General features: G+C 34.1%; 2 protein-coding genes across 2 annotated transcripts; both read left to right on the top strand.

Annotated features, from left to right (window-relative positions):
• The first annotated feature begins 2,089 nt into the window (after positions 1-2,089).
• Positions 2,090-4,875, top strand: LOC111466785 (cytokinin dehydrogenase 2-like). The gene is made up of 5 exons (XM_023111401.1): positions 2,090-2,693; positions 3,121-3,248; positions 3,608-3,877; positions 3,958-4,226; positions 4,501-4,875. The coding sequence occupies exons 1-5, from the start codon at positions 2,090-2,092 to the stop codon at positions 4,799-4,801; spliced, it is 1,572 nt and encodes a 523-aa protein (XP_022967169.1). The 3' UTR covers positions 4,802-4,875.
• Positions 4,876-9,825: 4,950 nt separating this feature from the next.
• On the top strand, positions 9,826-11,708 carry LOC111496957 (cytokinin dehydrogenase 3-like). The gene is made up of 5 exons (XM_023147546.1): positions 9,826-10,411; positions 10,493-10,620; positions 10,709-10,984; positions 11,070-11,338; positions 11,417-11,708. The coding sequence occupies exons 1-5, from the start codon at positions 9,826-9,828 to the stop codon at positions 11,706-11,708; spliced, it is 1,551 nt and encodes a 516-aa protein (XP_023003314.1).
• Positions 11,709-14,477: the final 2,769 nt, after the last annotated feature.

The following is a 14,477-nucleotide window of genomic DNA, read 5'->3' on the forward strand; positions in this document are numbered from 1 at the left end:
CGAAAGTGTTTTACATTAGCGTAGTTTGTGTATTATTTGAACCTGAAGAAACTGGATGAGGCCAATACTCATTAGGCCGTTTTAATTAAGGTTTAATATTAGGAATGCTCTCTTTCTTTTAAGTAATTCTCAATAGGCAGATTTTTGTTGTATTTTGAATTACTGTTTTCTTAATTTATTTGTTCCTTGTGGCATGTCATGTGTCCGAATATCTTCGTAAAATAATAACTCAATATTTCATTAAATTACAAATTTAGTCTATGATCGATCAGGAATGTGGTGTGTATTCATCATTAAATATTTTTATACTTTGAGATTGGATTTCCATTAACATAATCTTATTGGACGGTGACCTTTTCTTTTTTTCTTTTTTTGGTTGGAAGAATATGATCCGATTTGATCATCAAAATCTTGTTTTAAAAGAAGAAGAATAGTTTTATGATTAAAAAAAAGTTAATTATTAAGATAATTTCAATAAAATAAAAGAAAATCCCATTTGGGTTTCTCAATATGACATTTCTTTTTCAAAGATTTCATGTCATTCTCATAAAATCTCCTACTTCTTCACCCAAATCTTCGAAATTACTGTTTATTGGAGAAAATAAAATGGTATGGGGTTGGGGGACTTAGCATTATATTTTCAAATATTCCTAATTTAGAATGGTATTTATTATATTAAACATAAAATTCAATTTATATATTAATGAATAAATTATTTTATAAATTTTTTTAATATATAGACGCCCGTAATTGAAAGTTAAAACTAATTTATATAAAAAACTCGAAGGTAAGAATAATAATAATAATAATAAAAAGGTAAGATAAAGAAACAAAAAAGGTAGCTATGTAATGTTGTTGTGTAATTTGAGAGCAATAGCTTATAAGTCTCCAACAAATTTAAGTTCAAACTCAAAGATCTTATTATGCTCATCGTTGACTCTCAACTCCTAAGTGACTTCCACATCAAAACCAATTCTATAATTATTTCATTAACTTCTACTTAATTAATTCATAATCCACAATCAAATTTCCAGTAAATACTCTTAAATAAAATTAACAGGGGTAGGCACTTCTCCATTAATTTTATTGACAATAATGATTATAATTATTATTATTATAATTGCTATGACTTTATTACAATTTATTATTTATATTTATCCAAAAAAAAAAAAAAAATTAGAGAAGATAAACATTATGCATGCAACTTTGTAGAGCTCACAATACAATTGGAACACTCCATTTTAATTATATGTTGAAACTTGGTGTAATCTGAAAACTCATATTTAATTGGTTGACTATTGGAATAAATTAAATAAATTAATACAAAGTAAAAAAAAACCCTCAAAATCTAAACGTATCTTTGAACAAAAATACAATAATACTATTCATAATTTTCCACACGTTATGTATTATTAAAAAAAAAAAAAAAAAAATTGGGTTTTTAAATATATATCATAAAAAAAAAATTGAACATCGGTGAAAATCATATATTCTAAGTCATGACTCGAGTCAGCCACCCAAATCTTTATACCATCATAATCAATTGATATCTCGAGTTTTATGTACTCATTTTATTTTTGTAGATATCGAATGAAAAAGATGGTGCGAGGGAGCACGGTGCCTATAGAACCAGTTGGATTTGGATCGTGCATTGACTTGGGGATTCGGCTTTATAAATTAATTTAGTTTATTGCTTTATTGACTCAACAAAGAATTTTTTTATTTATTGAAACCAATATTGTTGTGACATTTAAAATCATGTTTCAAAATTGAAATTAATTTGGTAATTGGTTAGCTTAGTCAGTAACACGTTTGAAATCACATTTCTCAATTTTTTTAAAACCGAATATTAACGTATTAATATCCACCAGGAAAGTAATATATTTTACAAAATAATAATTCCATTTAAAACTTTATAATATTTAACCATTATTTAAAAGTCAATTCTACGTTGCCAATACATTCATTCTCCACACAACACATTACTAATTTTTAAAAAATAAAAAAGATTTAATTTTTTATTATATTATTTAATTGTTTTAAATCACTATAAATATGCATGTTTTACATTCTTCATCTTCAAACAAAAATGGTATTTCCCAATTTATTTCTCTTAATAATTTTCACTTCTTTTCTCTCTCTCCACAACGCACCGTTTCGGGCATCGGCTGACAATTTATCTCTACCGGAATCCCTCGCCGAGAAGCTCAGAGATGACCTACAAACCATAAGCTTAGCGTCCACAGATTACGGCCGGATAATTCAAGAGAACCCCATCGGCGTTTTCTTCCCGGTCACCGGGAACGACATCGCCGTCTTCATCCGGGTTATGTATGCGGGGCCCATGCGGTTGGATATCGCTGCCCGGGGTCAAGGCCATTCCGTACGTGGGCAGGCCTTGGCCGGGAACGGAGTGGTCATGAACATGACGTCACTGGCTAATTCCCAGCAAGGGGGCGGGAGAATTGTGGTGAAAACGACGTCGCCGTTGGGTCCGTACGCCGACGTGGGTGGCGAGCAGCTGTGGATCGATGTGTTGCATGAGACGATGCGGAAGGGGTTTAGCCCGGTGTCGTGGACGGATTATTTGCATATCACCGTCGGCGGGACGCTGTCCAACGCCGGAATTAGCGGCCAGACGTTCCGGTTCGGCCCTCAGATCAGCAATGTTTATGAACTTGACGTCGTAACTGGTATTTTTTTTTAAAAAAATTTAAATTTAATTATGGATTCAATTAAACAAACAATCTTACACTACCCACAAATTATTTTTTTTATTTGGACAACGTTAATGACATCAAAAAAGAAAAATTGTTATCAAGACCAAAAACCCAACTAAATGCCCTTATGTCCCCGAAAATAGGGTTTTTTATTGTTTGCATGACTGCCACGTGTCATACTTTTTTTTTAAAAAAATAATTCAACTAATTTTTTTTGTGGTTGGACGTGGATTTAGTTAAGTCGAATTTAAATATTTTTTAAATTCAATTTAACAACAAAATTTAAAATTTTGAGTTATCTATTTATTTATTTTTTTTTGTAATATAAAATTTAATTAGGAAATTAAATATATATACTTAATAATTAAATTTGTTTTTGTTTTTTTTTTTTGGAGTACAGGAAAAGGTGAATCCTTGACGTGTTCCCCTACGACCAACCCTGAGCTCTTCTACGCCGTGCTCGGCGGTTTGGGTCAGTTCGGTGTGNTTACCAGAGCTAAAATTGCCCTAGCTCCGACGCCCACAAGGGTCTCTCTCTTCTCTCTCTCTCTCTCTCTCTCTCTGATTATTCAGTCAAACACGGCGGAGAGATAGATAATGAATCAAAACAATAAAAACCCATTTGTTTTGATTAGCTTACAATAATTAAAACACATTTAATGCGTTAATCAGGCCTCCGCCGGCTAAGCACTACAATTTAATTTCCCATAATTAAATATTGAATGACGTTGGAAAATCCTTTTTTTTTTTTTTCTTTTTTAACGACCTTACGTACACTTAACGGTTTCTTTGACTTTTTAAATAGTTTTTTTTAGGGGTCAACCTTATCTGTGGATTAAGTTTATTATATGAATTTTTGTTCTTTTTTTTTTTTTGTATTTTTTAAGGTTAAATGGGTGAGGATGCTTTACACCAACTTCTCTGCCTTTACAAGTGATCAAGAGCTTTTGATCTCCAACAATGGAAATGAGAAATCCAACGGCCTTAATTTCGTTGAAGGTTTGCTTTTGCTACAACTTCACACACCTGATAATTCCTCCTTCTTTCCTCTCGCCGACCAGCCCAAGATTGCCTCCCTTGTCTCCCAATACGGCATCGTTTACGTCCTTGAAGTCGTCAAATATTACGACCAACACTCTGCTTCTTCTGTTGACCAGGTTTCATACTCTCTCTCTCTCAAATTATCTGTTAATTATTATTGTGGTGGTCTTGTTGAATAATTTAGGGTTTTTCTCAGGAACTTGACGAGTTACTGGGAGGGTTGAAGTTCGAGGAAGGGTTGAAATTCGTTAGAGATGCTTCATACGAACAGTTTTTGGATCGAGTTCACACCGACGAAGTAGTTCTAAGATCTTTAGGGTTGTGGGATGTTCCCCATCCATGGTTGAATCTTTTCATTCCGAAGTCGAGAATTGCTGATTTTGATTCGGGTGTTTTTAGAGGCATTATTCAAAAGCGTAATATCACTTCCGGCGTTTTCCTCATCTACCCTATGCTAAAAAACAAGTAAGTTCTCACCTACTCATATTCTTAAACAACTAAAACCTATAGAGCTCTCGAACAAAATACATTATTTGTTTGACTACACTTTCGAGGCTCACATCTCTCCACAATGGTACGATATTGTCCACTTTAAAGCATAAGCTCGCGTGGCTTTGCTTGAACTTCCCCAAAAGGTCTTATATCTCTAGAGATCTATTCCTTAAATCAGCCAATGTGGGACTACCTCCCAACGATCCTCAACAGTAACGTTATGAACCGTACCTGAAAACTTTTGCAGGTGGGATGAGCGGACCTCCGCCGTGATACCCGACGAAGACGTGTTCTACACGGCGGCGATTCTATTTTCGAGTGGGTTCAAGGATTGGGAAACGTTTGATGGTCATAACAAAGACATTTTAAAGTTTTGTGCTGAAGCTGGGATTAAAGTGAAGCAATATCTTCCCCATTATGAAACTCAACAAGATTGGATTAACCATTTTGGCCAAAAATGGCCAACTTTCTTGCGCAGGAAGGCCTTGTTCGACCCTAAGAAGTTGCTCTCTCCTGGCCAGAAAATTTTCAATACTTCAAGAACATAATAAATTTTACGTTTAATTTCCATACTAATAATTTAAATATAATGTACAGTTTATAAACTTATAAATGAACCTAATTAAATCAAGTTCACTAATTATTTAAATCAAATTTATAATATATAAAATATTATTTATAAGTTTAAAATTAAATATTAAATTAATCCGATGATTTTGAACAACATATTTTAAGGTTTTGTTCTAAATGAATTTTAAATAATTAATTTAGATTGATATCATATCTCAACATAACGAAAATTATGTTCTAAACATAAAAAAATAATTGACTTTCTAATAAAATTAAATATAATTAATTAAAATACATATTTATATTTTTATAATCTAGTCAACTTTAATTAATTTATTATAATTGGGAGAATTTTCATAATTCCGTGACACATGAACTTCAAGTTAGTGGGCCGGGCTAAGCCCAAACTAGGAATAAAAGAATATTTTATTAATTTTTTTTTATATATATATATTTAAAAAAATATTTGTCAACATCAATATTTTTTATGAAATGGCCCCTACATTTTCTTTTTACGATGTTGACGTTTAAAGCGTCGGTTATAGTAAGAAAAAGGACAAGTTTGTAAATGATAGGACAAAGAATCTATCGATATTCATATAATAGTACGATATTTTTCACGAAAAATCTAAGCTAATTCTTACTCGAAAATCTCTCTCGTAATATGTTGTCAAAAATCTTCTCAAATTTCTGATGGCGCTATGTTCATAAATCATCCAACACGGTAGAAACCTTGTATACGAAACATGTCTTAATAGATATTTAAGATTACAACAATTCGAGATAAAAATCGTCTTAGTCGACATGAATAGAGAGTATAAGTTTTTTGAATGATCGAGCGATGAATAATAAAATTTTATCGTGTAGCATATCTATGCACTTTGTTCTCATGGGACAACAATTTCTGATTTTCAAAAAGAAGGATCAGCTTTTTGCCCTATGGTATGTCCTATCAAATTCTTCTTCCATTGGAAGTATTATAGGCCCCTCCCCATCTTTCTTACTGGATTACATCACAAATAAATATTGTATGTTTTAGCTCGTTATGCATATCCATCAGTCTCACGATTTTAAAATACGTTTACTAGGGGAGAAGTTTTCACACGTTTATAATGAATGTTTTGTTCCCCTCTCCAACCGATATGGGATCTCATAATCCACCCTCTTAGGGTTCCAGCGTTCTTACTGGCACATCGCTCGCTGTCTGGTTCTAATACCATTTGTAGTAGCTCAAACCCACCACTAGCTGATATTGTTGCCCATTACGTATCACCGTTAGCCTCACAGTTTTAAAATGCATCTTCTAGGGAGAAATTTCCACACCCTTCTAAGCAATGCTTCATTTTCACTATCCAATCGATATGTGATTTCACAATCCACTCTTCTTAGGGGCCCAACATCCTCTCGCTGGCACACCACTCAGTGTATGGCTCTAATACCATTTGTAATAGCCCAAGCTCACTGCTCGTAGATATTGCTCGTTTTGACCCATTACGTATCATTTTCAGCCTCACAGTTTTAAAACGCATCTATTAGGGGAGAGGTTTCCACACCCTCCAACCGATGTGGGATCTCAAAAGTGTAGACGTTTCAAATCTTCTCAATCATTCAAAGTAAGACCCTTATCCTCTCTCGAGCAATATTACGACGTGTGTGGACATATTTTGAATTTAAAATAGGAAAGAGGAGGAGGATGAAGGGTGGTATGATTCTGATGGAGATTTGGTGTGCTAAAATAGAAGGGGAGGAGGAGGGGAATAGGGGTCCATTTGGTTTGGAACTATGTGGATTATGGTTAGTCTTCTCAATTCTCCCATTTCGAAGCACCCCATCGTACAGACATAACCCACAAAAAGTAACCCAACTTGCTTCACGTGGCCTCTTTTGCTCCATCATTACTTGCACACACTTTGTTTTCTTCTTCTTCCGCGTCGTTTTCGGTTCGGTTCGGTTTTGGTTTAGGTTTAGGTTTCGGTCTTACTTCAACTTGAACAAGATGAACAAGACTCGTAATGAAATTGTTAGTAAACCAAGTTTTGATTCTTTTAGAAATGGAAAGTAAACGACAGTTCTAAATTGACAAGTTTTGGTAAATCCACTCCATAAGAATGTTGAAACGACTACCACTCCCAAGTGCAGCTATGAATAGTTTGTCGAAGAACACCAAATCTCTATCGTTTACAACGTTAGCTTTGTATAGTACGAAACAATATGAAAACAAAACCAACATTATAACCCTAAACCCTATGGTATTATGTTTCCAAACTGTCCATGCGTGCAAACCCTCTAACCCACAAAATTTATGAATAGGTTGGGTTTATTATTTAATAATTGTTTAGGTTTAAAAATTTAAAACCCTAACAATGAATTCAAGGAGGGACTAACCCCAATCCCAATCCGTTTAGGAGGAACCAACCCCCTAAATCCTCTGTTACACTCAGAAGAGTTACACTTGAAGCAATTACACTCAACCAACAAGTGAAACGCCTATGTTATATACGCACCATTGAAAACCCAGGAGCGAGGGAGCCCACTTTACAAAGAAAGAATGGGAGCCTTTTATCAAAAGTATCCCATGTGTCTTGGATTATCCACTATTTGGTTCAGCATTCCGGACAAATGTTGTCTATGTGTGTGTGTATATATATATATATATATGTATAATGTATACATATACGTATGAATAATTTAGGGATTGGGTTATTATGAGAGTGAATAGTAAAAAAGTGGATGGATAAGTGTGCGAAAAGCAGTTGGAATGGAACAGCTCAACAAAGCGTGAAATTCAACGGCGCCTTCTTTGTCCCTTTGTTCACACGAGTGATTCCAAAAATGCCCAACTGACGCCACCATAAAAATTCCAAATTTTAATATTTATTTTTTTTATTACACCATAAAATATAATATGATGCTCCATAATTGACTCATACGAGCCACCATACAGAATATTTCGTGTAACTCGTGAGATAGTTTAACTAGTTAAGATATACCTTTTCAATTAAAAAAAAAAATAATTTTTCATGTCGTCTGAACTCTAAAAAAACACGGTCTTGTTTGAGCTCGAAACCTAACACGTGGAGTATATTATTATAATATAATATATTCTTAAGACTTTTTGGGTATGTGTACCAAACCACTGCAATGGGAAATCATAAGCAAGAAGGAAAAGTTATGTATGTGAACAGTTGAGGCCATCCATGGACTGCCCTAAAAAGTTATTTTCAGAGTACGTAATGGTAAACAGCTAACCAATAGAACAAAAACACAAAAGATTGTTAGCGTGACACCGAATCCATGACTTTCGACATCAATTTATTTGTTTTTTTGTACAATGAGTTGAGAAGTTTGAAGGTTCTTAAACTTAAACCTACACGTCTTTGAACTTTTATAGTCTTACTACGACCTCAAATTTTCAATCATTACGAGGCGTATATGATATTTTTTTTTCATAGGTTGAACGACTATATAATATTATTGTAGGATCACGTGATATCCTTTTTGATGGGTTTGGGTTGGATCCCCATAAAGATTTGAGTATCATTTACATATTTAGTCCCCCCATGGCTTATCTCTCTCAACCATTTTATAGCTTTTCTCTGCCCCCTTTATCTCTCTCTCTCTGGGGAGGGAAAGGGAGAGGGGGAATGGCTTGCCTTGCGTACAATTGTCTTTCACTTAGTTAGGCACACAACCCAACTATCACTATTCGTGCATGTGCTAAAATTGTACCTTTACTTGAGAGAGAGAGAGAGAGAGAGAGAGAGAGAGAGAGAGAGAGAGAGAGAGAGAGAGAGAGAGAGAGAGAGAGAGAGAGAGAGAGAGAGAGAGAGAGAGAGAGAGAGAGAGAGAGAGAGAGAGAGAGAGAGAGAGAGAGAGAGAGAGAGAGAGAGAGAGAGAGAGAGAGAGAGAGAGAGAGAGAGAGAGAGAGAGAGAGAGAGAGACTATACTCACGTACCAACACGGATTCTTACAACATGTTCTCATGCATGTTTAATCATGAAGTTTCTATAATTGAGCTACCAAAAAAAGAAGGTGCAACTCATTAGTATGAGTAGAACTTTCATTTCTTTTAAGTCTTTTTTAGTTCTCCTATTCTCATTATCGCTCTTATCCCATACATTCCATACATTCACTACCATCCATAAATAATTGCAATAGATTTATATAACCTAAAGATGTTTTTTTGATAAAATGGTTTAAAAAAAAAAAAAGAAACAACACATTATTCAACAGCATTGCATGTGGAGAAACATAAAGTCCAAAAGAAAACATTTATAATATTATCAAGCACTTTAGTTCATGCAAAAATGCCTTTAAAAATGATATATATATATATATATATTTAGTCATATTAATAATGTTAAGATTGATTATGTTGCAATTCCGACAGCATGGGACTGACAACCTAATTTGTCCCCAATATAAAATAATATTAAATAAAATATTTAATGTAATATTTTAACTGAAAACCATGGGGCAAGATATGGGATAGCTCATAATAGAGGGAGCAATGTTAGTTAATTACATGACTAAACAACAATTTTATCTATTCCTATTCTTTATTACTATTATAACCCGTTCGCCATACCTAATTTAGTCGGAGGTTTTTACTTATAAATTTCTGTCTTTTTCTATAATTCTCGTCTGATTGGATTCGACCAAGAACAACAATTTTATCTGATCCATTTTGCTCCATCGGACCTCGGCTTGTCTAATCCCATTTCAAATTTATTTTTACCCTTTAGTATCAATATTAATTTAACCTTATTATTCTCGAAATTAAAAATTTGGGAAATCTAAAGAATATTTTTGAGTTATTGAGTGAATTGCAGATTGACCAAATTTGACTTGATGTGGACCGTAGATCATAATCCAACGGTTATAATTGGCTAAAAATGGACCCCCCGTGGCTAAAACTTTACCTACAAGTACATGCGTTGGATTCTTCTTTCCCTCGCCAGCTCAATTATATCTCAGTCTAAAAATGGGCTGTGCCGTAGCCATGCGTTTCAAATCCTCCATTGACAAACCCCAACCCTGGATCAACTTTCTCCCGGCATCCCCTTTCCCTGACCACCAAGAACTCACCGTCGCCACCAATCTCAGCTACGACCCCGCCGCTCTCACCTCCGCCGCCACCGACTTCGGCCACATGCTCTCCAACCCACCAGCTGCCGTCCTCTTCCCTTCGTCTATAAACGATATCGCTTGCTTAATCAAACTCGCCAATTCCTTTCCCGCTCCATTCAGCATCGCCGCCAAGGGCTGTGGCCACTCCGTCCGCGGCCAAGCAATGGCCGGAAACGGTGTAGTTGTCGAGATGACTTCCATGAATAATAATAATAACAACAACACCCGAATTGCTATCTCCGGCAACCCCTCCACGGGATACTTCGCCAATGTCGGTGGCGAGCAGCTTTGGATTGATGTCCTCAACGCCACTCTCGAACATGGACTCGCACCGGTGTCGTGGACCGATTATCTTTACCTCACTGTCGGTGGGACATTATCGAATGCTGGTATTAGCGGCCAGACGTTTCGATACGGCCCGCAAATTAGCAATGTTATTGAACTCGACATCATTACAGGTATTGTTGTGTATGTAAAAATAGGATCAAAAGGGACAAAGAAAAGGACATAATTTGATATTATTTGCATGTGTTTTGTAGGTAAAGGAGATTTTGTAAACTGTTCGCCACAAAAGAATTGCGAGCTCTTCCATTCCGTCCTCGGTGGTTTAGGCCAATTTGGAATCATTGTTCGAGCTTGGATTCCCTTATTCCCAGCTCGAAAGAGGGTACGAGTCTGTTTTTTAATAATCATTGGATGTGAATTCAAAAATCTATATGTCTCTAATAATTGTATTTTCCGTCAATTTTATTTAGGTAAAGTGGGTTAGAATTCTCTACAGTAATTTTAGCGAATTTACAAAAGACCAAGAACGATTAATCTCAATCAATGGAAGAGAACAAAAGGGAGCATTGGACTATTTAGAGGGTATGCTTCTAATGCATGATGGTCCCCCAAACAGTTGGAGATCCTCCTTTTTTCCATCCTCTCATCACTCCAAAATCGTCTCTTTGATTAATCAACATTCCATTATTTACTGTTTGGAAGTCGCCAAATATTACGATCATCCCTCTCCCAATACAATCGATAAGGTATTCATCGTAATCATCCTCGCATCCATACTACTTTCATTGTTTAGGGTTTGATCTAAACGCTGGTTTCTTCTCGTTTATGTAGGAACTCGATGATTTGTTTGACGGGCTAAACTTTTTACCTGGGTATAAGTTCGAGAAAGATGTATCGTACGTTGATTTCCTAAATAGGGTTCGAAACGGAGAATTGAGTCTTCGGTCTCAAGGGTTATGGGATGTTCCTCATCCATGGCTAAATCTCTTCGTACCCAAATCCGGTATTGCCGAATTCAATTCAGGTGTTTTCAAGGATATCATTCTCAAACAAAAAGTTACAACAGGACCTATACTCGTCTACCCGATGAATAGGAGCAAGTAATTACTAAATCTCTTCAAATTTCTTAATTTTTATCGACAAGATCGACTAATTAAAGTTTGACGAAAAACAAATAGGTGGGACGACAAAATGTCAGCAGTTATACCAGACGAAGACGTGTTTTACGTGGTTAGTTTTTTGTATTCAAGCGGGTTGGATGATTGGGAATCCATGGATGAGCAAAACAAAGAGATATTAAGGTTCTGCAACAGTGTTGACATGAAGATCAAGCAGTATCTTCCTCATTACAAAACACAAGAAGATTGGGCGAATCATTATGGATCAAAATGGAAAAGGATTCAAGAGAAGAAGAACGAGTTTGATCCCAAAATGATTCTGTCTCCAGGACAGAACATTTTCAACCCTTAGAACTCTTTTTTTTTTATTATTGTTATTATTATAATATCCTGTCTGTCTTTTTTTTAGGGTATTCCTCGTATTAATTTTGTTAGATTATTAAATAATAATAATAATATACTTAACCCATAATCCTTTTTAGGATTAAAATATGAGGTGGCAGCCATAATTATTGCATTAAAAGTATAAATGTGGATATAATGTAATGACCTAGATCTATTGCTAGCAGATATTGTCATCTTTAGGCTTTTCTTTTCGGACTTCTCCTCAAAGCTTTAAAACGGGTAGAGAAGGTTTTCACACTCTTATAAATGAATGATGGTTTGTTCTCCTCTCCAACGAAGGTAGGACATCACATATAATAATGGTAAGTTAAGGAGGCACATGGGGGCCTGTTTCCTTAGTACATTTATGGACATAAAAATAGTGGCATGGATCTTAATTTGAATAATACTAAAAAAAATTATTGATGTTCTTTATTTTTTAAAAATTAAAAATACTATTATTAATTTTAAAAATGTGATTATGTCCACGAAATTAAGAATTAAAAAATAATAAAAAAAGGATGTTGTCAATCGGAGGCATTTTGTTTTCATTTTGTTTCGTTAATTATTATTAATTATTATGGAAGAACAAAATGATTAGGGAAAAGAGTGTTAAAACTCAATATATTATTTTAATAATATTATATTTATATATAATTTCGAACATGCACTCGGTGTTGCCTAACTTCTCCTCTAAATTTGAGATTGTCGGGTCTAAGAATATTCGTGTACCTACCGACTATAAGTATCCCTCAACTTAACTGTCATGTAGGACATGTTTTATGTTTGTAAGGTGTGCAAATATGCCCAGACTCTTTACATGTCATGGAAGGTAGAGCACTCAGTTAAACTAAGATTTCATATCTGGAGAGAGAAACGAAACATTCCTTTACAAGGGTATGGAAATCACTCCATAAATTGACGCGTTTTAAGACTATGAGATTGATGATGATATGTAAGCTAAAGTGAACCATTTATTTTTTCCCAAATAAAATAAGTAAATTAAAACTTTATAATATTTAAAAAAACACATTTTGCACACCATTTTTATTAACGAAACAAAATCAATAGGCTGTCTGAAACCTATCCTAAATCAATAGGGGTAGTTCATATCCTTAAAATTCGACAGCAAAAGTAGGTTATATTATGTCACATGTTTCACTCAATAAATAATAAATAATTAATTAATTAATTACTGCATGAAAAACGTTTTTATATAATAAGTTGACCCACTCACATTAATATATACATATATAGTTGAAGAATATCCATAGCATATATATTTTTTAGGCAAAGTTATGAGATTAATCAAATTTGGACAGCAAAATATTGGTTTATAAAGAGAGGGAAAAAAAAAAATCTTTGAATATGATGTGATATGTTTTGGATGTGTTCATGCCCTTTTCCTTTTCACATTTATAATTATTTCGAGCGTTTTTATTTTCTCGTTTTTCGATTCCTCTAAAGAAATTTGTACACGTGAGCATATATTCAGGTCCTATTGGATATTGTATTAGCATAAAGATATCATGACACTAGGGATTCGATTATTATTTTAGACAAAATATGACGTATTTCATATTTAAGACATCAAATTCGTATCTTTTTTCACGGGTTACATTTTTTTAAGAACGAAATGACTAACTAAACTGTATGTTATAAAAGCTATACCTAACCTTACTTTGGACCAATATGAGTGGTTGGAAGTAGATTTATAGCATTGACTCGATTGCCTCAAAGACTAACTCGTATGGGATAAGCAATTGAAGTCAAAGTCATATGGTTGCTTGGGGTAGCAAAAAAGATCTATCATATCATAACAATGAGAAGATGTTTGAAAAAATTGGAGATTATTGGGTTAGAAAATCTTGGTAGAGAATCTGGAACGAAAGTGAAATACCCATTTGGTCCAAGCAATCCCAAGTCTTGTCGTTGTCGTTGTCTTTGTCTTAGTTCTATAAACTAGCTACTTTATCTAGGGTAGGCACGAGATTGAGGCCAATGTGCATGTTCTAAGAAAATAATGGCAAACATACCAGATTTTGTAGAAGACTTACCAAGATATCTTTCTTCTTCTTCGAGAAGAAATTAAGAATCTAAAGATATGACAAACAAGATCTGCGTATATGTTATTCGTTGATTTACGTAATATAGAGTATCAAATGGGGTTAGCAAAATCGAATCTAAAATATTGTGTTTTTTTTTTTTTTTTATCTTTGAAAATGTAATAGCCCAACCTCACTGATAGCAGATATTATTCCGTTCAGCTTATTACATATCATCGTTAGTCACACGGTTTTTAAAATGTGTCTACTAGAGAGAAGTTTTCACAATCTTATAAGAAATGTTTTGTTTACCTCTATGACTAATATGGGATCTCACAGAAAATATCACTTTCACTCATTTTCCATATGCATGACTTTGGTATTCATTTGGCCGTTCCTATCCCATCAAATTTAACCTAACTTTTACTTTTTATGTCTGTACACAAACATTGTTTGTAATAATATGATATTGTTTGTTCTACATTCGTTGAATTTTAATTTAAATTCTAAACGAGAAAGTCTATATAAAAATATTATCTTTAAGCTCGTGAATTCAGAAGATATTAGGACCTAATATAAATTTGATTTTTGAATTTGCAATATTATCCAAATTACAAACATTATTATTTTGTATAAATAAATAATTAATTTAAGCTCCATTTTCTTCAAATATTTATGATATGGTACCTTTT

This window comes from Cucurbita maxima, unplaced genomic scaffold (assembly GCF_002738345.1).
Source record: "Cucurbita maxima cultivar Rimu unplaced genomic scaffold, Cmax_1.0 Cma_Scf00002, whole genome shotgun sequence".
NCBI lineage: Eukaryota > Viridiplantae > Streptophyta > Magnoliopsida > Cucurbitales > Cucurbitaceae > Cucurbita > Cucurbita maxima.